Genomic DNA, 25,415 nt, shown 5'->3' on the forward strand with positions numbered 1-25,415 from the left:
GTCACTGACAGCATTCATGCATCTGAAACAAAGGCCCTGCCAGCGGTCTGGGCTCAGTCCCAGCTTCCACAGACATGAATAAAGCCACACCAGACGCCACAGATTCACAATTGTCTGTTTTTTATATAATACATATTTCAGTAAAATCTACTTCAATACAATGATAGTACAAGAAAAATAGTATACTATTCTTCGAATGCGGGGCACACAACTTCAGCTCATTCACCTGGATGTACACATCCTTTTACTCCCTTTTAATGAACATTAAAAAAGGACAAATGTTGGCGAATATGACAGTGCTGGGGGGGTAAAAACCGTAGACTGCGACTGACGGACGTAGCCTTTTCCTCTGACAAGTACGGAAGAGTATCAGGGCCAGGAGGAGAAAAATAATGTTTTAGAGGAAGATTTTTTTTTCATTATGCATTTCGAGAAAAGTCAAAATGTCGAGATTAATGTTTAAGTACAATTTTGAGGAAAAAAGTCAAAATTTCAACTTTATTCTTGAAATTGTATTTCAACATTAATCTTGACATTTTGACTTTTTTCTCCAAGTGCACAATAAAAACAATCTTCCCCTCTCAAATATTTTCTCCTGCATGGCCCTGATACTCTCTCGTAGACAAGTGAAGCCAGTGTGCAAGTACCAGAAAGCTGCGGTCCTGGTGAGCCAGCTGGGCCTTTGGTTCAAGAGGAGGGCAAACCTCCCTAACTTTTGGGACCCCCTTGAAAATGAGATGTTACATCTCAAGGGGCTATCCTTTAATAAATTCTGAAATTCTAACGAGTCGCAGCTCCAGCTGCTCGACCAGGCCCTGCATTAGTGTGGTGTTGCAGCATCATGGTGCCACCACTGCTGGCCTTGCATAGTGTTTTCAGCTGATCAGACCCGCCAGTTACTCACGTTATGAAAGAATATTAGGGCCAGGCAGATAAATAAAAATATTTTAGAAGAGGATGATTTTTTTTTTTCATTAAGCACTTTGAGAAAAAAGTGGAAATGTCGAGAATTATGTTGAAATGTTGAGAAAAAAGGCCAAATTTTGACTTTATTCACGAAATTTCGACTTTATTCTTGAAATTGTACTTCAACATTAATCTCGACATTTTGACTTTTTTCTCGAAGTGCACAACAAAAAAGAATCTTCCACTCAAATATTTTTCTCCTGCATGGCCCTAATCCTCTCCGGCACTCACGTGGACTTGTTCACCAACAAAAAGTGGACGGCCAAATTGTATCCACCGAATCGTCGGCCTGCGGTCGCCCCCGTGGGGAACGGCGGCGGCTACGTCTCGTCTACGGTCTAAGGGAGTGAGAGCGCTGCAGACGAAGCATTGAACATTGAACCAAAGAGATTCAAACTACATCTTTACTGGTACACATCCGCTGAGTATCAAAAAATGCTTTTTACACTTCTGATTACAACAAAGTCTCGTGAGGCTTTTTATATCATGTTGGATTACAAAAACACGTCCATGTACACTCTAAGGCCGCTCCCGGGGATCTGCGTGTGCGCTGCGCGGCCCCCGCGGCCCCCTGGGGCCTCAGCGGCTCCGTGGTCGTCTCTCCGGAGACCAGAGACACGCCGGCGGTCTGAGCCAATGGCGAGGCAGGGCTGGGCCTTGCACTTCCTAAGCAGTGTCCATTACAGTCACTTCCTGTTCCCCGAGCCCTGGTAGCCCCCGTAGCCCCGGGCTCTCAGGAGGACGACGGCTCCACCGGGGGCTCCACCGGGCTGGGGGGCAGCGGGGGCTGCACCGCCTCCTCTGACGGGGTTTCCTGCTGGCCGCAGGGCTTCAGGGGCGGGGAGGACACGCTGGGAGACACTGTAACGGAGAGCTGCGGGATGGCCTGGGCCACCGCCGCCGGCTTGGCCAGGATGAGGTGCGGGGATCGTCCTGCTGACAGGTGGACTGTCTGGGTGGCGGCGGGCGACTTGGGGGCCTGCGGTAGCTGCGTGGCCAAGGCCTTGGCCTGGATGAGCTGCGTCAGGTGGCCCGTTTGGTTAGTCTGCATGAGCGTGGCCAGCTGGTTGGCCGGGATGGTGATGATGGTGATCTTCTCCCCCGCCTTGGAGCCGGCCGGCAGCATGGTGGGCAGCGCCTGGATCACCAGCTTGGGGGGAGCGCTGGTGGAGGCGTTGGCTAGCGTGACCGGGACCCCCGTGGTGGTGGTGAGGATGGACGAGGAGTTCAGCGTCACCTGGCCCAGGGAGTTGGTCATCATCACGGGCATGGCTCGGATAGGTCTGCAGGAGACAGAGATACCGATTCAGTGAGGAGCGTTTCACATCAGTCACATAAAACACAGAGCAACAGAGTAATCTGCTGTCAGCAGTACTAGAGTTGTAAAAAACAATCAGGGGGGATGGTGGATTTTATCATATGGGGACAGATAATTTGTGCTGATTACAAATAATATAATATATTACAAATAATAGCAGTGACCAAAACAGCTGCAGAAATACTGCAGGAATGACATAGCAGCAGTTAAATGCAGCCTTCTGTAAGCTTGAAATATCCACTGGACTTACATCAAATACATCAAAACACAACAATAAAAAACACTTTTCTGAACTTATCAATATGACTCTGTCCTTCACAGGATGAGTACAATGGATCACTGCAAAAACTCACATTATTAACAAGAATATTTTTCTTATTTCTAGTTAAAATGTCTCATTTTAGTAAAAAAAATCTCATTACATTTAAAACAAGACTCATCACTGGAAAAAATAACAATTTTCACCTGTTTCAAGTAAATTTTCACTTGAAATAAGTAGAAAAATCTGCATGTGGAACAAGATGTTTTTTGCTTGTAATGAGAAGATAAATCTTGTCCCACTGGCAGATTTTTCTACTTATTTCAAGTGAAAATTTACTTGAAACAGGTGAAAATTGTCCAATAAGTTATTTTTCTGGTGATGACTCTAAATGTTGAAATAGCAGTAAAACCACATTCATTGATGAAATGACATAAGGGATGGAAAGGGGGGATGTCAGTTTTACAGGGGGGATGATTTGGACTGTTTTTATTTCAGGGGGGATGCCATCCCCCCCCTTCATCCCTCAACTCCAGTACTGGCTGTCAGTCTCTGATTAATGCTGGATTCACACTGAAAACGCCACAGCTATAGGTGTCTGGCTGCCATTCATTGTCTATGAAAGCGTACTGTGAGAGGCGTCGGAGGCCACGCAGGCGTTGGAGGCGTCCAGAGCGTCAATATGAACTTGAGAGAATCCAGGGCTGGACTGGGACAAAAAATCGGCCCGGGCATTTTGAGCCTAGACCGGCCCACCAGGTATTGATGGAAAGAAAATGAAGCCTATGAATGAAAACAAACGTTCTTGTGACACCGCTTGTACACTGTCTTGTTGGTGTGTATGTTCTTGTCTAATAAACCTAAACCTACACCATCCCCCCCAGTCCCGTTATAGATGTACTTAGTACTGTTTCTGAGTAGACCAGCAAACTTGTATGGCAAGCCGTTTTAACATTTAATAGCTAGACTGGATATGTGTTGCAGATATCTGTAATTCAATTGTTCCTAGTCAAAAAGAACATTTCAGATATCTACAATGATATATTAACCCATTTTAAACAGGGGGAACGCATTCTGACAGCGTGAAATACTGCTGTCAGAATGCGTTCCCCCTCTGTTTATCTTTCACCACCACAGATAAGTCCTGTGATTTTCAGGCTGGGGGGGGTCCCTTGCGCGTGAGCGTAGCGAGCGCGCGCGAAATTTTTTGGGTTTTTCGGGTCGGATCGGGTGTCTATATGCACAATTTTAACTCTCACATTAGCAAAATACTGGATAACTTCCCCTGCCTCATCATCATCTCTTGCCTCGATGCGGGGCCCCATGGCTGCTTGAGACCCGGTCGGATCGGTGATTTTTGTAACAAATTTATCAAACGAGCCTTTCAGAGAGGCATTAAACTCTTCCATTTTCTTTAGTTTTTTTTTCTTTTTTCATCCCCTGATGGAAATTTCCTGATTCTGTCTCGTTCTCTCGACATTGTGTGACAGTTTGTTCCAACTCCACCCGTCTGGATCAGAGCACCTTGTTGTGTCAATGCGCTTGGTCTGATCAGTTGTATTGAACAACAGACACGCGCATCATTGCACATATATTTATTGATATGCACAGACTAGTACACATTTAGGTCTGTAATGGAACGTGACTGTTGATATTTATAAGGGAAAAAACGAAAAAGAAATTGAAAAAAAAACGGCCCAGGGCGCGAGGCCCCTTGGGGCGCGAGACTTCAGCCCATAACCAATCTAACTCATCATAACCAATCGGCCAGTGGTACCAGTTGTTGTCAGGTAAAAAACAAAATCAAATGGGCCGATGGGCCTGCCCGGGCCAAAAAAAATAAAAAAATCGGCCAGCCCAAAATCGGGCCGGCCGATGGTGATTTTGGGCCGGCCCGGGCCAAAAAAAAAAAAAAAAAAAAAATGTATTTTTTTTTTTTTTTTTTGGGCCGGCCCGGCCCGGCCCAAAATCACCATCGGCCCACCGGGCAATGCCCGGTATGCCCGATGGCCAGTCCACCCCTGAGAGAATCTGAACTTTATGCAAATGAGCAGCGGCGACGCCGAGGCAGCGTCCAATCACAGACCTGGATTCCCAAAGCGAGAAGCCTCAATGCAGATTGTACTTTCATTTACACACAAACGTACACTCATTCATACATGCACACATGAGCAGAGCTGTCACTAACACACTTATTTTATCAGGAATTCATATATTTCATCCAGCAAACTGACATTTTTGCTGATTTGACTGCCGTTTTTACCTGAACTGCTCATGTAAAACAATAACTGATGGTTGAGGAGCTGGATGGTCCGAACTATTTTATTTGCAACATCGATCCAACGCAAAATAATAAAAAAAAAAAAAAAAAAAAGTGCTTATTAATCACAAAACACAGTTTAAAAGGGGACCTATTATGGCATCTAATACCTATTTTAAACAGGCCTTGAATGTCTTAAAAACAAGCTTTTGATTGTTTTTGCTAAATAAATTAGAAATTCAGCCTCTGAGCCATGTCTTTATCTTCCCATTCTCTAACCTCATTATCTATGAGGGATTCTGAGTGGGCGGGGCTATGATAATGAGGCATGTGCTGATTGGCTGCCTGAATGACACGATACACCGCTACGAAAAAATGGCGGTAGCTCTGGCCGGCGGAGTTAGTTGTGGGCGTGGTTTCACGCGGGGAGACCACTATATATATGTTAAATCAAGAGAAAACGAGTTTTTCATAATAGGTCCCCTTTAAACAATATGGCCAAATCCGCTCCGACCCGGAACCAACGACTCGCCGACGGTTGCTGTTGATCCAGGAGCATCAAACTCACTCTTATCTACGCGGAAATAACGCTAAAACATAAAGAAGGCTTCCCAAAGTGTGATCTATGGTGAAATAGGAAACTGAAGATGTGCAGCTATATATAGATATGTGTAGATTATATGCACTTGTTCCCTCCAGTTCTGCAGCTTAAGCCCCGCCCACTGCAGGCTGAGCCTCCACAGGACATTTCTGATGCTTTCAGTGTGAATCCAGCATAAGAGTGAGATTAGACGTCCTTTCCTTGGACCGCCAGGCTGCAGTCCAGCTACTCAACTGAGAACTCTCAGATATTTAGCAGCTGTGATTACAGGATGGTTACCGGAGCTCCCGGACCACAAGCATGGGAAGCTGCTCTAACGCCAAGTCAGAACCAGATCTCTGATTCATCCTGGGCAGGCGCTACCGGCGGTGAGGAGGGAATCCACCGTTCTCACTCCTACTTTAAAATATACCAATAAAAGGTTGCCTTTGTTTAAAAAAAGGGTTGAATTTACGGAAAAGTATTAGGACCAGGCAGGAGAAAAAGAAAAATTATATTTTAGATGAGATTTTTTTTCATTATGCACTTCAAGAAAAAAGTTGAAATGTTGAGAAAAAAGTTGAAATGTTGAGATTAATGTTGAAGTACAATTTTGAAAAAAAAGTCAATGTTGAGGAAAAAAAGTCAAAACTTCCTGAATAAAGTTGAAATGTTGAGAAATATGGAGGTAGATTTGTGTCTTAATTATTCAATCAAAAAAAAAGATTGCTTCAATCAAAAAATATATTTTCAATTGAAAGAAATTTAGTTCAATCAAAGAAAATGATTTCAATTAAAGAAAAAAGTGTTTGAGACTCAAAAAAATGCATTTGAACACCGTTTTTCTTTGAAAAAAATATTAATATCTTTTTGAAGCAACTTCTTTTTTGATTAAATGATAGACACAAATGTCCTACCCATAAGAGGGGTAGGTGTCTCAGTTGGTAGAGCGTTCGCCCATGAACCTGAAGGTCAGTGGTTTGAACCCTAGTTCCGCCTGTGTCCACCAAAGTGTCCTTGGGCAAGACACTGAATCCCCCGGTTGCTCCCGGTTGTCAGGCCAGCGCCGTTGTGTGGCAGCTCCGCCGACAACCGGTGTGTGAATGTGTGCGTGTGTGGGTGAATGTTTGCAGTGTAAAGCGCTTTGGGGCTGTAGGAGTACAGCCGGAAAGCGCTATATAAGTGTAAGCCATTTACCATAATATGACTCAAACACAAAAAAAAACTACTTCAATCAAAAAAGTTGCTTCAAACAAAAAAAACTTCACTTCCAAAGAAAACATTTCCAATAGTGTTCAAATGCATTTTTTTGAGTCTCAAATATTTGTTTGCATTCAAACACTTTTTTTCTTTGATTGAAATTATTTTTTTTGATTGAAGTGAATTTTTTTTAAATTGAAAATATATTTTTTGATTGAAGCAATCTTTTTTTTGATTGAATAATTAAGACACAAATCTACCTCCATAGAGAAAAAAGGCGAAATGTATTATTGAAATTGTATTTCAACATTAATCTCGACATTTCGACTTTTTTCTCGACATTGACTTGTTTTCTCCAAGTGCACAATAAAAAAAATCTTCCCCTCTGTTACGTGTACTGGTAATAAAACTCCCTACTCTACCTAAAAAAAAGAAGTTACAACATGTGGCACTCACTTCTAACCTGGTGTACTTAACAAAAAATTACCTATGTGATGCAGTGTACAGGGTACCCCATCTTACCCTGTCCCTTCCCCGTAAGGAACTAAGTGAGAAAGTTTGCAAACTGAAAATGATTTCAAACTGAGATTTCCTTGGAGGATGCAGTGCAGTATGATAAAATTAAAGGTGCAGTCCTGCGTACATACGAATTAGTCCCTGAGGCCTACCGCCAGAAATTCAGAAACCATAAAAAGACCAGCGCTCAGTCCTATGTGGAATTTGCGAGGGAAAAGGGGGTTTTGTTTGACAAGTGGTGTTGTGCTAACAAGGTTCGGGATTTTAATTCTCTTCGTGAACAGATCTTGTTGGAAGATTTTAAAAGTTCACTGTCGGACAAGATAGTCACCTATCTAAATGAGAGAAAAGAGTCCTCCTTGTCACAGGCGGCCATTTTGGCCGATGAGTTTGTTCTCACACACAAACAGGTGTTTGTGTCTTACCAGGCCCCAAAATGCTCTGTGTTTAGGCCTGTGAAAACGGATCACAGTTCTTCACAGCCTGACAGAACTAAAACTGATGTTTCCTCCTCAAAGGAGGAACGTGAGTGTTTCTATTGCCGGAGGAAAGGCCATGTCATCGCTGATTGTTTGACATTAAAAAGAAAGCAACAGTCCTCGTCAGGTTCTTCATCAAACCCTTCACAACCAAAAGCTGTGAGTCTGATTAGAACTGTTCCGGGGTCCTCTACAGAGGCTCCCCCCCCTCATCAGGCATTAGATGCTTGTTTCAGGCCTTTCATCTTTAAAGGTTTGGTCTCTCTAACTGGAGATCCTAAAGACCAGAAGCCAGTTAGGATATTGAGGGATACTGGAGGGTCACAGTCCTTTATCCTTGCTGATGTTTTGCCACTGTCTGAAGGTTCCTCTTGCCAGTCTAATGCAATTGTGCAAGGTATTGAAATGGGGTTTGTTCCAGTACCCCTGCATAATGTCCATATTAAATCTGATTTGGTGAGTGGAGTTTTCAAGGTTGCAGTCTGCCATGCTTTACCTGTGAAAGGTGTAGACTTCATAATGTCTAATGATATTGCTGGGGGTAAAGTAGTACCAGTGCCAGAGGTGATAGACAAGCCAGCCCTTGATTCAGTGTCTGATGTGTTTCAGCAATGCCCTGATGGTGTCTTTCCGGCATGTGTAGTTACCAGAGCTCAGAGAAAGAAATTTGGTGTTGATTTGTCTGAGTCTTTCTTAGTGTCTGACCCAGAGGAGGCCATGGTAGAAAAAACACAGACCACAGTTAATGTTGAGCCTGAAGGAGCAGGAGCTCAAGATGTCAGTGATTTGAACCTGTCTGTTGACCGTGCACAGTACATAGCAGAGCAACAGTGTGATGTCACCCTTGCAAAGTGTCTGGCTGCCGTGCTAGGCAAAGAGGAAGCAAAAGCCAAGAGAGTAGCTTACTATCTGGAAGATGGTTTGCTAATGCGCGCCTGGTCTAACCCTGCTGCAGAAGGAATGGACTGGGGTGTATGCCACCAAGTGGTGGTACCTCAACAACATCGTCAGCAAGTGCTGTCCCTGGCTCACGACCACCCCTGGTCCGGTCATCTTGGTGTCACCAAGACATATGATCGGGTCCTGAAGCACTTCTACTGGCCAAGGTTGAAACGTGATGTTGCTCAGTACTGTCGTGCTTGCCATGCCTGTCAACTTGTGGGTAAACCAAACCAAGTTATTCCGCCTGCTCCTCTCCACCCTATCCCGGTGATGGGAGAACCGTTTGAGTCTGTCATAGTTGACTGTGTGGGTCCTTTACCCAAAACCAAGTCGGGGAATCAGTTTCTCTTGACTGTCATGTGTGCTGCAACCAGGTTCCCAGAAGCCATTCCCTTGCGCACAATTACTGCAAAAGGGGTCATTAAAGCTTTAATTAAGTTTTTTTCTACTTTTGGCCTGGCTCAAGAAGTGCGAACAGACCAGGGCACTAATTTCAAATCGAGACTGTTCGCACAGGTCCTAAAAACCTTAGGCATTAAGCATAGGGTGTCCAGTGCCTACCACCCTCAGACACAAGGGGCATTGGAGAGATTTCACCAGACACTGAAATCAATGCTGCGAAAACATTGCTTTGAGTCAAGAACAAGTTGGGATGAGAGTGTTCCTCTTGTTTTGTTTGCGATTCGTGAACTGTTCAGGAGTCACTAGGTTTTAGTCCTGCTAGCCTAGTTTTTGGACATGCTGTCAGAGGCCCTCTCAAGGTCCTTAAAGAGCAGTTGGTTAATACTGAGGCAACCCCCCAGTCAGTTCCTGAATATGTTACCCAGTTTAATGAGCGTTTAAAGCAGGCTTGTGCCTTAGCCAAGAAGGCATTAGTCTCTTCTCAGGTGACCATGAAACGGCATTATGATAAGAAAGCTGTTGTTCGCTCATTTAACCCCGGAGATAAAGTGTTAATGTTGTCACCCATACCTGGTTCTGCTCTTTCTGTGCGTTTCTCTGGTCCCTACCTTGTGGAACGGAAACTCAGTGAGACTGACTATATAATCCGTACACCTGACCGGAGGCGCAAGACCCGTGTTTGCCATGTTAACACATTGAAACGGTACCACACTGGAGGTGAGTTTCCAGCCAACTCTCCAGATGCAGAACCTGCAGTTTAAGGTGTGGCGTTAACTTCCACGGTTGGTGATTCTCAAGCTGATGATGATGGTTTAGTCTTGCGCAACGCCACCCCACAGAGTGCAAGACTAGCCAACTCTGAAATGTTGTTGAATCTAACTTCCTTTTTGTCTCACCTCCAAGAAGATCACATGAGGGAGATTGAGAGGCTAGTCTTAGATTTTCCATGCTTGTTTGGTGATATTCCATCTCAAACGTCAATTCTCAGCCATGATGTTAAGTTGACCACTGCTATGCCCATCAAGCAGCGGGCCTATAGAGTTAATCCTGTCAAGCGAGAGACTATGAAACTAGAGGTTGAATACTTATTAAACCATGGGTTTGCTAAGCCCAGCTCCAGTCCTTGGAGCTCCCCATGTTTGTTAGACATCAAGTCTGATGGAACCCCAAGGTTCTGCACTGATTTTCGCAAAGTGAATTCAGTAACTGTAGCCGATGCCCATCCACTACCACTTATTGATGATTGCATTGATGAGATTGGTCCATCCACCTATGTAACTAAGCTTGACATGCTCAAGGGATACTGGCAAGTCCCATTGACACCTGCAGCATCTACGATTTCTGCTTTTGTTACTCCTGATCATTTCTGCCAATATACAGTGATGCCTTTTGGTATGTGTAACGCCCCTGCTACCTTTCAGAGGCTCGTTGATCAGGTGTTGGGGGACGTCCCACATTGTAAGTCATACTTGGATGACATTTGTGTGTACACATCAGACTGGGATTCACATGTGTCCGCACTGAGAAAGGTTTTCAGCCGTTTGGCAAGTGCTTCATTAACCCTCAACTTAGCCAAGAGTGAGTTTGGTAAAGGCACAGTTCTCTACCTCGGTAAAGAAATAGGCCAAGGTAAAGTGAGGCCCATCGATGCCAAGATTTCTGCCATCACCGCTTTCCCAAGGCCTACTACTCGCAGGGAATTGCGACGATTTCTAGGTATGGCCGGGTACTATCGTGGCTTCTGTAAAAACTTTTCCACTGTTGTAGCTCCTCTCACTGCTCTAACCAGTATCTCCAAGCCCTTTGTTTGGTCCAGTGAGTGCCAGAATGCTTTTGAGAGCAGCAAAGCTCTCTTGTGTAGTGCACCTGTCCTTTCTGCACCTAACTTTAATCGTCCTTTTAGGTTGGAAATAGATGCAAGTGGTACTGGAGCCGGTGCAGTCTTGCTGCAAACAGATGACCAGGAAATCGACCATCCAGTTTGTTACTTTTCTAAAAAGTTCAACAAACACCAGCTCAAATATTCCACTATAGAGAAAGAAACGCTTGCCCTTCTTTTTGCCTTACAGCACTTCGAGGTGTATGTGGGATCGAGCGTGCTTCCTGTGGTGGTTTATACTGATCATAACCCCTTGGTTTTTCTTTCCAGGATGTACAACCAGAACCAGCGCCTCATGCGCTGGGCCCTTATTGTACAGAATTATAATTTGGTCATCCGCCATAAGAAGGGTTCTGAGAATGTTATGGCAGATGCTCTGTCGCGCTGTGGGGGCTAATTTTGGTTTAGTTTTTGATTAGTTGTGGAGTCACAAACATTTTGTTTGTGTCTTTTGGGTGGGAGGTGTTACGTGTACTGGTATGGGGGGGCAGTTTGGTGTTTTCTCCTCTTTGCTCCTGCTTCTCTCCTCTCCCTCCACTCTGTCTCATACTCACAGGTCCAGCCCATTCCCTTCACTCGGTTCCACCCCTCTCCACTGGTTGGGCCACCACTCAGCGGTCCCACCAATCAATTCAGCTCGTTACCATATAAAAAGCACCTGTGTCCCAGCCATCAGGTCTCTTCTCCTCCAGCTGCAATCCTCCTGTGCTCCAGCCAGCAGTCTCAGTACTTGGTTTCTCAATTCTTAGTTTGTGGAGTCCTCAGTTAACCTTCCACAGTAGTGCATTTTCAGTTTTGGGTATACACATGTTAATGTCCCTATCGAGCCAATTACCACCACCTTGGGACATTACACCCTCTCAAATATTTTTTCTCCTGGATGGTCCTAATACTCTTCTGTATGAATTAGTGGCCGTTTGTTCCAGAATTTGGGAGTTCTTTATAAATTAGCTGGATTGGTGGCCATAGCAACACCTGATGGGGTTAAAAGCTGCATTTGTTTCCTGGAAAGCACAGACACGGCAGGGGCAGGGTGTTTGGTTAGCCCGACTCAAACGTGTCCCTCTCTTAAAGCAGCCCCTGCTGATCAGAACCTGACTAAGGTGTGTGTGTGTGTCGGACCTGGAGCCGGCGTTGCTGGGGATGACGGTGACGTAGGTCTGCTGGGGCTGGGTGCTGGTGGGGGAGCTGGTTCCCAGGCTGCTCGGGACCTGCTGGTGGACCAGGTGCTGGCCCGGCACCAGGCCCTCCCCGTCCTCCACCTCCTCGCTGCCCTCGTCGTCATCGATCACCCGGATGTTCTTGGGCATGTCCTTGAACTGGTAGGCCAGACGCTGGCCCTCCACTTTGGCCAGGATGCCTCGCTGGTAGTAATACCTGGTAGTAATACACACGCACAAACACTAGGACTTGGTAATGAGGAAAAAGACGAGATCAACTCTCAACTTGTTTATTTTGGACCCCAGAACTTAGCCAGCGCCTCACATTTCAGACTTCATCACAATTAGGGCTGGGGATCCATTCAAATGTCAAGGACCGATTTGATTCCGATTCTTAAGATTCAGAATCGATGATCAAGATTTGATCTGATTCAATTCCAATATTGATTTGGGTTAGTGTTATTAAAACAGTTTTTTGAGCTGTTGCATGAATTATATGACTGTAGTTATGCAACATATTAATACTAGTATTATATTGAGATTCAACAGCAAGTATTGGCAGCTAATGATGCTGTAAGGACCAATCAGCTCCCAGAATGCTGATAGAACTGCTTTCAGAAACATCATGTGGGTCAGAATTACCAAACAGATCCAGCGCAGCAAACAGAGGAACTATGGAATCGGTTTTATTTTTTACTACATTCTGTTTTAATTTTTTCCATTTAAATTTTTTAATTTGTGAGAATTTGGTTTTTAACATTTTATGCAAACTTAACCCCAAGACAGTATATAAAGTAATGAAATATAGATAATTTATACAATTATAACTGAAAACTTTAATGTTTTCATACCTTTAAACATATTTAAAGGCAAAAACATGGCAGTAGTTATTCTTGTGTCCAACAAAACATTCCTTTTTTGGGCATAAACCAAAAAAAAAATCGATTTTTAGGAATTAATAATAATAATAAATAATCGATTTAGAATCGGAAAATTGATTTTTTCAACACAGGCTTCATCACAATCCTGTCCTAGTAAATTAATCCAGCTGTGTGCGTGTGCGCGTGCGCGTGCGCGTGTGCTAACCTCAGGGCTCGGCCCATGGTCTCGTAGTTCATGTCGGGCTTGTTCTTGTGCTTCCCCCACAGCCGGGACACGGCCTTGGAGTCCACCAGCTTGAAGATTCCCTTCTCTCTCTGCATCCACTTGATGTATCTGGGGCAGGTGTTTTTATCCTGCAGCAGCTCCAGGAGGAACTCCCACAGGTAGGTGGTGTTTCCTGGGGGGACAGAGCAGAGCTTAGACCCTGGAGACCGGAACACATGAGCATCTCTACGGACCGGTGCTCCTGCCTGAAGACCAGGACACAACAGGCCAGATGTGCTGCAGACGGAACACGGAAACACTTCCATCACATTAAAGTTGCTCTCGTCAACGAAAATTATGACCAAATATCGTCGTCAACGAACCTTTATCACCCGAGGAAGAAGGGACGACCCAACGAAAATGCGGGTCATGTGATGATAACAATAATTAAATATATAATGCAATATCGTAGAGGTATAAAAACGAGACTAAAATGTAGATTACAAAATAAAAACTCTGCTAAAATGTGTCTTCATTTTCTTTGACCAAAACGAGACGAAATGTTCTACCAAAGATCCTTAATGTCCATGTTTTCAGTAGTTTCCTCTGGTTTAGTTCTGCTGCAGCTGACGTCACGTCCTCAATCCCAGTCGCTGCAGCGGGGTTTGGCTAAATACAATCTTTGACTGAAACTAGACTAAAATGGTCCAGGACAATTCTGACTAAAATAAGACTAAAATGTTCAGAGTTTTAGTCGACTGAAACTTGACACGACTAAAAAGGAGAATGAAGGTGACTAAAACTGATAAAAACTAAAATGATAGTTCGACCCAAAGACTAGACTGAAACTAGAATTGAAACAGGCTGACAGTAACAACAGTACATCACATGAACAACATGACGTGTTCAGGAGGAAGAATAAAACAAGAAAGCATATGCTATTAGATTCAGGTTTCAGGAATCGGGACATTAAAACAAATCCCCAGATAAACAAAACAAAAGGACACGTTCCCCAGCCTGCTGGTGATTGAGGTTACTAAAGCTGAGGCCTGGTAACAGCCCGGCGCTGATAATCACTTCCAGCTGATCATTTGTGGAAGGTTTGGTTGGTTTGGTTTGCTGGTCTGGAAGCAGGGCTGGTCCCAGGCTGTCCTGCAGGTTCTAGTGGTTCCCTGATCGCAGTTCAGGATCCTTATCAGCCGGTTGTCAGGGTCTGCACGAGTCTGTTATGGCACTTTTCCACTAGCACCTACTCAGCTCTACTCATCTCATCTCAGCTCGGATCGACTCAATTCGGCCTGGTTTCTTTTCCACTACAATCCAGCACCTGGAGCAGAAATAGGAGGTTGGAGTGAAGCTTCTGTGACGTATTTGATTGTGTGATCTAAACGAAGAAGACAACAACACTAAAGATGTAGAACCTGGAGGAGATGATAGATGTGCTGCTGGGACTGTGGCTTGTGTTCCATAAAGTTAAAAATGAGAGTGAGAGAAGCTTCAAGCGGCAACGCTTTTTAATTTGTTAGTTTGTCTCAGCGCTGCTGAAAAGTCAGCTGGAGCCGTGAGCAGCTATGAAGAGACAGAGCTCCTGGTAGATCTGGTCGTTCCTTATCTCCGTCTAGATCCCTTTTTAATTCTCTCCTCAGCACCAGGTTTATGAACATCTGCACCTCAGAGTTGGATCATGAAACAGACTTTTGCTGCCATTGCTGGTTGAATAAAATGAACCAGAATCCGTCAGAGTTTCTTTCTCTGATTTCCTCCTCCTGACTCAGACGTCTGACTCCAACCCCCCGACTAATCGGTGGCCTGTAGTGTGATGACGTCAGATACAGTCGACTCAGCAGCTTAGAACCTCGGCAGAATAGATACAGAAAAGTATCTACTCGGCACGTTGGACCCCTAGTGGAGAAGAACCAAACCGAGGTGAGTCGGGCTGAGTAGGTTCTAGTGGAAAAGCACCAATAGTGACACTGGTGTCATGTAAGGCTGAAGCAGCAACACATCCACACCTGCAGGACAGTCGGGCTGAAGAACCTCTGGTCTAGAGAACTCAGGTGTGTGTGTTAACACAATGCTGCCCAGGAATGACATCAGTGATAATCTTATCCTTCATTTCCAAATAGTCAGTCAGTCAACAATCAGATCATCGAAAAGTGAAAATCAGTGGGCCCAAGATCAGGCTCTGTAGTTCCCAGAGAGAGACATTCACAAGAGAACTACAAGCCACATCTTTGGGCTTTCTGTTCACCTGATGGACCTGATCAAGTTGCACTCTCCGAGGCATCAAATCATTGTATCCCGCAATATTCTAATATGGTAAATGTGAGGTCATTCAGCCTGGCTGAAAGTCAGACACAGTAGCAGATCTACAAAAAAGTAACTTCTGAAGACGACCTTCACAAAACCTGCAACGAGCTGCGTGTCAACAACCATGCAAACACGGCACGGACCAGACGATTGTTATTCCACGTTTTTAGATTCTGTCTTCATACACAAACCTCAACCCGAAGGAACATGAAAGGATAAAAGAGCAACGCCGGCGGGAGACTCTGGACAGAGCGTGGCACAAACCTTTCCCCTCCCGCGGCCTCTTCTTGATCCCCAGGTCAAAGGAGCCGTTGGAAGCAGGCGGGTGTGTCTTGGGTTTACGCCCACCTAAACACACAGAATTAGGTTTTTAGCATTTTATGCAAAAGTAACCCCAAGACAGTATATAAAGTAATGAATTATAGACAATTTATGCAATTATAACTGAAAACTTTCATGTTTTCATACCTTTAAACATATTTAAAGGCAAAATTATTAAAACATTATTTTCATAATATTCTCGTGTCGAACAAAACATTCCTTTTTTGGGCATTAACAAAAAAATACCAAAAGTTGTAATGTAATGATGAAAAAATAAACAATCTTTAGACATACGAATTGATTTTTAGGAATTAATATGAGAATCGATTTAGAATCAGAAAATCGATTTTTTCAACACAGGCCTAGTTACACGTGCTGTGTTTTTAGCGCCACCCACTGTCCTGTTGAAACACTTTCAATATTTTTGTTGATATGCAAATACTTTCAGAGTGAAATCATCCGAGACTTAACCACTGAACCAAAGCAGAGGCTGTCCATGTTTCCACGTTAAAACCAGATCAACCACCAGGACAATGTTGTTGTTGTACTACACAGAACATGCAGAACCATGTTCAAAATTGCGTAATTTGTGTTTTTTTTTTTTTTATTATTACATTAATTGAAATTTGATTTCTTAGGAAAAAGGGACAGATAAAACAAACGTAGTCTTCTTTCTGTTCCCTTTCATTCAAGGAAAGAGATTTGCTGTAATTATATTGAACTAGTTTGTTTTTCTTTTAATGAATGAAATAAAGAAGTAAAGTAAAGAAAGAAAGGATGAGGGTGCGAGACAGCAGAGCGGCTGGCGCTCACCTCTCTTCTTCTTTGCCGCGGGCTCACAGTCGGGCGGGATGGGGAAGGTTTCCTCCTCCATGGGTCCACACTCTGTAGACACTTCCACCACCGTCTCCATCATCACGTCTTCTGCTGCAGAGACACAAACAGCAGCTAAAGCAAACTCTGCTGGAGCTCAGCCAGCGCTAGAGACATTCACAATCACAGCAACGCCACCATCACAGAAGAATCAAGATCGCATCTCTATTATTGTGCGGCATAAATAAGTTTTGCAGGTGGATGCGGGCGGGAGTGGATATAAACACTGCGGTTCTGGTCAGAAATTCAGCAGGAGCGGGATGGAGAAAATAGTCCCGGCTCTAGTTGAGAGAACAGCTGCATGCTGGACAAATCAATAAAAAAAAATAAAAAAAACTTGCCATCAAATCATTCACAGAAAGAAATGAAAACTATTTGCTCCCTGCATGACTGATACCACGCATGATTAAAAACGGTACATTTTTGACCCCAAATACCGTACAATGCTTCAGTCATGGATTTACAGCAGATGTGGGTTCATTAAAGCCCCCAGGGGAACCCACCTCCTCCCCGTCTCCTGTGCTCACCTGCGTTGCGCTCGTTGTGCAGTCCTCCAGGAGACTCCATGTGCAGCAGAGCTTCAGCCGCCTCAAACGTTTTGTCAAAACACACCATGTCTTGACCCGACATTTCCACTGAGGAGAACAAGCCGAGCCGTCAGTACACAAACCTCTGCACACACGGCAAGTAATTTGTAGACCAAAGCAACGCTGCCGTCTGAACGAGTCACAAATAACTGCAGCACTGCAACATCAACTATTTTGAAATGTTGACTTCCTAGTTTGAAGCCTGAGGGGGCTGGCTGTTCCTCCCTTCCTGTTTCCTGTCATGTCAGCGAGCGGCCAGCCTCATTCCTGCCAATAGAGGGCGCCGTTCCTGCACGTAAACATCAACCGTGTCCCATTTCTGTCCTGAATGAAGAGGCGTGGTGTTTCTGCTGCCACTGCCGTGCCTTCATTTAACACAAGTCTCTCAAACCTTGGTTTCCCGCAGTCATTATTTAGAAAGCATGCATTGTTCTTAGTTGTAACTGGACGACAAGCGTCATTAAAATGCATAAGAATCTTGGTTGGTTAATGGTTAGTGACAGATGACTTTACTCATTATTATCATTTCTTAGAAATATGTCCATAACAAAGACTCCTCAGGTATTATAGCAGGACAGGAGGATGTTCCAGCTCTGACCATCATAAATAAATTACCAGACAACTGGAGGATATTCTGCTGCCAAATGTGATTCTAATGCTGGTAAAAGGACTGTTGTGTTCAGGACCATGTATGAGTGGAATTCATTTCCCAAACACATCACACAAACAAACAGCATAAGAATATTCAAATTAAGCAGTTAAGCAACATCTTTTGAATGAGGGAATGTGCATGACGTCACAGATGCGACTTCACAGCGGGTTACGCCCACTGAGTGTCAGAAAGACTGAGTGTCAGAAAGACTGAGTGTCAGAAAGACTTTCAGTTTGAGCAACTGGAAAACATCTAAAATGGGAAAGAGCTGTTGTGTGATCGACTGTACTCATAGATTTAGCAAGAAATCAGAGTTATCGTTTTACAGACTGGCCAAAAATAAGCTTAAAGGGGCATGAGGCAGGATTGAGGCAGGATTTATGAAACAAATTCGTATACGTTTAAGTTTTCTAGTAATAATGTCAGATGAAGCGTTCCAAACCAAAAAGAATGAGCCCTCTAGTGTATCTCTCCGTTGCCTTGAACAGGCTGTGTGCTGCAAAATGTGCTGCAATTCTGGGCCCGAATTTCCCGCGCTGTCCTGCGGATGTGACGTCATGCACGTTCTCCCCGTTCTCCCGTGCCGGCTTCGCTGTTGGCTTCAGTACCCCCGACGGCCGTCGTGGCGAAGGGTGGTGCTAGAGAGTCATTTCTTAAAAGGAGCCTCATGCTCCTTTAAGAGAGACAAATGGATCGCTACAATTCACAGAAACAACTGGGTTCCAGGCACCGAAACGTGGATTTGTGGTTCCCTTTTTGTATCAGGTAATGTTGGATTTTTGGGTAGCTAACGTTAAACGGTCAAATCATAAAGTTCGGTGTCCTCATCACTTTAATTTCTACAACAAATCCTGCCTTGAAGTCGGACCAAGCGTCAAGACTTTTGTAAGCCTTCAAGCTTTGCTTCGTGTATTTCCCCGGCGTAGAAATTAAGTTCATATAAATATCAGGAAACTGGATTTGTGGCCAAATATTAATGTCCATGGACCACTGGTTCTTGGTAACTGTACCAAATATTAATGTCCATGGACTACTGGTTCTTGGGGTAACTGTACGGGTCACCGTCAAGTCCAACTGCCTTTAATTTAAGCTGATAATCGGCTGTTATCTCGTCTTCTCCACTAGTTGCAGCTGTTTTTGCTGAGTTTTGTCACTCAGTGTGAGTAAGGGGGGGGTCCTGTGGGGAAGTGACATCAATGCAGACCCTTTATTAAACAATTAAAGGTAAGGAGAGCCATGAGGGCGGCTGAAGCGTCGGAGCTCACCTGTCTCGGCCACCTCTGTGACGACCTCCTGCTCCTCCGCCACGTCCTGCATCAGGTAGGTTCCGTCATCGTACACCAGCACCTGGGCTGAGTAGCACTCGTCCACCTGGGCGCTGGGAACCTCCTCCACGATCACAGCGGGACAGCCCTCCTCCTGCAGGACCACGCCCTCCGCCTCCTCCACCTCCTCCACCTCCTCCTCCACCTCTTCCACCTCCTCCTCCACCTCCTCCATGATGACAGCTTCTACCTCCTGCTGGACCACTTCTTCCTGCTCGTCTTCCTCAGCGGGCTGTTGGCAGCAGTGGAAGCAGTTTAAAATATCTGACTTTTTTTTTTAATTCAAGATCTTTTTTATTGACGTTTTCTCAGTGACTACGTTTCCATGCATCAAAAACCCTTTTCTAACCAGAATATTAGCAATAACCCGGTTTTGCACGACCATGTAAACATCAATAGCCCCTTTGAATACTGTAACCGGAATTTGCTCATATTCCGGTTTTTAAAAACCCGAAAATGACCCCTGCGTTACTCCTTTTAAAACGCAAATATTTATTTTGCATTGCCAAACGGGATATCCCCATCAAAAGGAACAGGAATTAATTTTCTGTGCATGTTCTTTTCACAAGGAATCTTGGTCTTTTGAGTCCAGGAAGTACTTCATAGTTAACGGACAATTACACATGCAATAATAACAATAACACCATGTGCAATACCATATGTGCAATATCTGTCTGTCTACCTCACACACATTTTACCTGCTTTTTTGCACTGTTTTTTTCTCTCGCACTACCTCTAATTCCATTGCAATGTACTGTATATATCTCACGATTATATATATTTTCTACTTTTTTTTACCCCTCCCCTGCATGTGTGTGTTAAGTGTACTGCTGCTAAACAAAGCGAGTTTCCCCATTGAGGGAGAAATAAAGGATTATCTTATCTTATCTCATAAACATGGCGGAACACAAGACCAGGAGGAGACTAATCACTTCATAAATGTAATGAAGGATATGAACATTTCTGCATTTGTAGACGGTAGAAAGTACCAGGATAGCCAGATTTACAAGAAGGTGAGCGAAAAGTTGTGCGAAGCAGCATTTGTACGAACCCCAGACCAGATCAAGCTCCGCTGGAAGATGCTCAAAAAGGCGAACTACAGGGCCCAGAAACAAAACCACTTCTACTGGGCTGTTGATTATCCGCCGTGCTGCTGTTATTGTTGTTGTTTTGGATTTGGATACAGGAAGAAGAAGCAGAAATGACGGGAATTGCGTCATAATGTTCTCCGCGCATCGCTGTTTTGCTCCAGATATCCCAAATGATTACAATTACCATGTATACAGGGATATCCCTGTAAGATTATTCTGAATGTTTCAGTAACCAGAATATTGACCGTAACCCAAATTTTGACTGCATGTAAACATAGTACAAAGGTGTAATGCTGAATGCTAATTACACAGATTTTGAATAAGCATGGGCATGTTAATCATAGCATACACCAAGTGTACAGGGTGTACAAAATGTAAAAAATTAAACAGTATGAAAAAAAATAAAATAAAAACAACCTACAGACCAAACTAATCCCTCCCCTGTCACTGCCAGAGAACTAATCACAATAAGAGATCGTTCTAACATGAAGAGCCTGCACTAGGAGTAAGTAAGAGATATGTAGTATAGTTCACAGGTCCCCACACTTTCTGGAACTTATTTGATTGCTGAAGCGAGTATCTAATTTTCTCCAGTTTTACCTCAAAGATCTGCCCCAAAGCAGAAATTAAAAAACCCCAAAACATTTACTCTGAAAGCAAACACTTCACACTGCAAACGATGCACCGTGTGTTAAGTTGTGTCCTGTGAAAACATACGAACAATGCACAGACATGGGGTCTTACTTTTACGTTGTTAATCTGCAACTCTTTTCACCGCCCTACATTTAACTTATTTCACTGCATAAAGTAAATATTGATTTGTGCACAAACAAACACAGACACCCACACACAGTTTGAACATAGGGAACAAGAATATACGTCCCCTGAAAAGCTCCTTGCTGCAGCGAGTCTTCGTATTTATTAACTGTCAGATGCTCAAATTGAATGAAATTGTTGATTTGAAAATATCACAGTTGATGTGCAAGGCTTGTAATAATCTGTTGCTGAACTGTATCCAGAATCTGTTTCAGCTAAGACTAAGTGGATATGAACTGAGAGGAAGCTGTATGTTCACAAACACAAAGAACAGAACGGAGGTCAAACATAGATCTGTTTCAGTTTATGGGGTTAATCCGTGGAATGTTTTGGAAATGGAAATTAAAGAGTGCAGTAAATACCAAATATTTAAAAAAAAATATTGAAGAACAAGATGCTCATTAAGTATGATCATATTTAAGGAGAGTACTGGTAAGTGTCAAAACTTGAATAGATAATGGTTACAGTATATTGAATGTTTTTCTTTTAATTGATTTACACATTCGGTGCATCACTACTTTCGGAGGCACTAAAAAATCCCACCTACTGTTTTTGCTACTCATTAGGGTGGAAGTATTGGAATTCCGGACACAGCCAAAGTGTTTTAAATGAGATGAAACCCTGCACAGGATATCATATGTGATGCTCAAGAGTAAACAAACAAACGTGTAATTATCTGCTGACACTGGTGGACAGAAGCTAGAATGAAAACACTTGGTATCCAATATATTAGTGCAACATCAGAATAGTGAATATTCATAGAAGATTCCAATGTACAGTGTACAAAGCCACTGTTTCCCCGGCCTCTTCCACTGGTGCCAGTCGGTAGCAGTTTAAGCACACTGCTTTTCCCCATTTTACCCAACTAGCGACATACAGTAAAAGATAATTGAGGCATGAGCTGCAATTGCCTACATTTTGGCTTTAAAAAAGACAGCAAATAAGTAGAATGATCAACAATTTGGATAACCATCCATTCTAGCACTACTCAAAATATACTTTGGGATTGTTTTTGTCTTTTGCTGATTGTTTTTTTTTTTTTTTTGCAAAACAGTCCACGAGGAAAGCATGTTTTATATAAGGAAACCAAAAAAAAAAAACAAGTTTAATATAATTTGCTCCATCTGAAACATTTTTCTTAATATCAACGTGCAGGACTTCCACATCATGGGCAAAAATCCCTTCACAGAGGGAACAATTCTCCTCCCACTAACAACGCATGAAGTCATCAGCCTCCACTTTTTGTAAACGGATGGGGGGGGGGTAAGTGTTGCTGCTTACCTGCTGGGACTCCTCCACCACGGTGACATACTCCACGATGTTCCCTCCTCCGTCTGACACTACCACAGAGGTCATCACTCATTCCTGACAAAACAACAACAAGACAGTCAGGCAAACACAATAAAGAAGATTACAAATGTGTAATAATTACAGTGTGCTTGTCTTGGGAGCGGCGCGGGGGTGGGGGGTCATATGAAAGCCCCATGGGCTTCCACGCACCTCATGACTGAGCCCCAGTGATGCTGCGGTCTTTGCCCTGATTATTGTTTATTGTGTTTATTGGATGGATCCCCATTAGCTGTCGCCTTGGCGACCACTAATCTTCCCGGGGTCCATAAAGTACATAAAATATTACATAAATGATAACATCTAAGACATAAATACATACAGTCATACATTCCTAGCATAACTACACTTAGAATAAAAACAATAATACACATACATCAGTTATATATGCATAATATAATATATTAATAACACTATAATAGCACTAATAATACCATACATTAGTAATATATTTTCAGTCACTGCTATCGTTATAATAATTCTACTAATTTCAATATCAATAATAAATTCCCAGTCATATGGTCTGCAGCATTAGGTGAGCCTTAAGTCGTTTTTTAAAAGTTAATTTGTTTTGTGAGCGAGATATGTGAGGAGGTAAAGAGTTCCAGGATATTATTGAACGATAGATAACTGAGTGTTTGAGTAGATTAGTTATCGGAGTTCGATTAAAAACCCATAACACCCTCGGCCAAAAATAAAATACATAAAAAACTCTATTAGTATTTTAATAAGACTGTAAATACGATTAAAATTTACCAGTGTTTGCAAATTTGAGCATTTTACACAAAAAACACAAGTTAAAATACACAAATATAATCAGAGCAATAACTGAAAAGGAAACTGTGATTACTGTGTTGTAACTGACTGCTCAGAGGAGCAAAGGCCTGGATTGTCTCCTACCAAAAATAAAAGAAGGTTAACTGTAAATATGCATGCATCCTAAACAAGCAGCTCAGGAGATGCAGAAAAGAAACCCTTTCTGAACTAAACATCAGCACCAGGTCAGTCTATACCGCTACGACAGTCATTACACGGGCTGAGGTTTACTGTCTGAGCAGGTTCTTGTGTTGGTACTTTCTAATACAGGGGTGTCCAAAGTCGGTCCTCGAGGGCCGGTGTCCTGCATGTTTTAGTTGTTTCCCTTTTTTTTATCAAACCGTGATACAAGGAGCTTGGTCATCAACAGAACTATCCAGACTTTGATGACAAGGTGGTGATGACCGTTAATTAGAATCAGGTGTGTTGATGCAGGAAACAACTAAAACATGCAGGACACCGGCCCTCGAGGACCGACTTTGGACACCCCTGGTCTAAAACATGCAGTAGACTAGCCCTCGAGTACCGGCATGTGTGCACCCCTGGTCTAATGTTTACTTTCTGAGCAGGTTCTTAGTACTTTCTAATGTTTACTTTCTGAGCAGGTTCTTAGTACTTTCTAATGTTTACTTTCTGAGCAGGTTCTGTGTTAGTACTTTCTAATATTTACTTTCTGAGCAGGTTCTGTGTTGGTACTTTCTAATGTTTACTTTCTGAGCAGGTTCTTGTATTAGTACTTTCTAATGTTTACTTTCTCAGCAGGTTCTTAGTACTTTCTAATGTTTACTTTCTGAGCAGGTTCTCATGTTAGTACTTTCTAATGTTTACTTTCTCTGCAGGTTCTCATGTTAGTACTTCAATCAATCAATCCATTCATATTTATTTCGAGCAATAAACATAACATAAGTGACCTGCGTGCAACATAAAATTAAACAAATACCTTTTATCAGGTTTATCAGGTGCAGGTTCAAAATACAAATTAATTCGTCAACACTCGAAAGGGAGTGGGAAGAAGAAAACTTATTTAATCCCACCCCTGTTTCTCATTAACAACTTGACAGATTTCTTTTTAAGGCTTCCTCCTGTCTCAACATTTGAACCAAAAAAATGAAAAAAAGACCTATATTAAATTATAATAAAACATTTTTCTACAGTTCACCTCACCTAAATTTAAATTACTTTCTAATATTTACTTTCTGAGCAGGTTCTCATGTTAGTACTTTCTAATATTTACTTTCTGAGCAGGTTCTCGTGTTGGTACTTTCTAATATTTACTTTCTGAGCAGGTTCTCGTGTTGGTACTTTCTAATATTTACTGTCTGAGCAGGTTCTTGGTACTTTCTAATGTTTACTGTCTGAGCAGGTTCTCATGTTGGTACTTATTGTTTACTTTCTTTCTCTTCTCTGCACCAACTCAGCTGTAACCAGTCCTCTCATGTCTGTTCCTCTAACAGACTTGTATAACTCGGTTCTATCTGATCATCCATTGCTGGTACCGTGTATTTAACCCCTGTAACCAGCTGCATCAGCCCCACCAGCCCAGGGCCGGTACTGGGTCCAGCATCGCTCCATCTGCAGTTAGATGAGTTAGATCAGCAGCCCCATCTCTGTGTTATGAGTTAGCTGCAGCTACATGGAGCTGCTAACGAACACACTTATACCCGCGGATCTGAACTCAACCGTCCGGCTCATACCGGGCCCAGCAGCCCCCCGGGGGCGGGCAGACCCCGCAGCGACCCCCTCTCACCTTGTTGTGGTTGTGTTGGTGCTGTTGCTCCGCAGCTCAGTCCTGCTGGGCCGCTGCTGCTAGCTGGGGCTAGCTGGAGCTAGCTGCTGCTAGCCGCGGCGGCGAGGCCAAATTCACCGCTTCAGCGGGAAAAGCGGGTTTGTCGGGGGCGCCGCGCCGCGGGAGTGGGGTCAAAGACACGTAGCGAAGTCCTGCACCAAAGGTTACTGTGCAAATATTTACAGGGTCCCAGTTGTTGCTCGATAAGCGCTCGGTTGTTGCTCTGGTTGTAGCTTTCCGGTGTGCCGCCTTCGTTACGAACCATCCGGCGCATGCGCAGGCGCAGGCGCCGTGACGTCACCAGACGTCAGGAGACCGTGGACGCACGAAGAGATAAACAGTTTAAAAAATATTAAAAGGAATTCATGATAAAATAATAATAATAATAATAATAATAATAATAATAATAATAATAATAATAATAACAATAATAATATTAGTTAT

General features: G+C 43.4%; 1 protein-coding gene across 1 annotated transcript; it reads right to left on the reverse strand.

The window, feature by feature from the left end:
- Positions 1-103: 103 nt before the first annotated feature.
- Positions 104-25,246, reverse strand: elf2a (E74-like factor 2a (ets domain transcription factor)). Its single transcript, XM_061725910.1, has 9 exons — positions 24,933-25,246; positions 22,304-22,387; positions 19,056-19,347; positions 17,079-17,186; positions 16,492-16,605; positions 15,622-15,705; positions 13,048-13,240; positions 11,924-12,178; positions 104-2,249 (listed from the first exon to the last, which is right to left on the reverse strand). Exons 2-9 carry the CDS (start codon positions 22,376-22,378, stop codon positions 1,700-1,702), a joined length of 1,671 nt encoding a protein of 556 aa, XP_061581894.1. The 5' UTR covers positions 22,379-22,387; positions 24,933-25,246; the 3' UTR covers positions 104-1,699.
- Between the last annotated feature and the right edge of the window lie 169 nt (positions 25,247-25,415).

The sequence above is a fragment of the Cololabis saira genome, chromosome 7, assembly GCF_033807715.1.
Source record: "Cololabis saira isolate AMF1-May2022 chromosome 7, fColSai1.1, whole genome shotgun sequence".
Classification (NCBI taxonomy): domain Eukaryota; kingdom Metazoa; phylum Chordata; class Actinopteri; order Beloniformes; family Belonidae; genus Cololabis; species Cololabis saira.

Bases quoted from the DNA above. Each gene is read 5' to 3' on its own strand.
- elf2a (XM_061725910.1), bottom strand. From the start codon at position 22,378: ATGACCTCTGTGGTAGTGTCAGACGGAGGAGGGAACATCGTGGAGTAT. The intron at 19,348-22,303 runs GTAAGCAGCAAC...TGCTGCCAACAG, and splicing joins TGGTGGAGGAGTCCCAGCAG to CCCGCTGAGGAAGACGAGCA. The intron at 17,187-19,055 runs GTGAGCTCCGAC...TGTTCTCCTCAG, and splicing joins CACAGAGGTGGCCGAGACAG to TGGAAATGTCGGGTCAAGAC.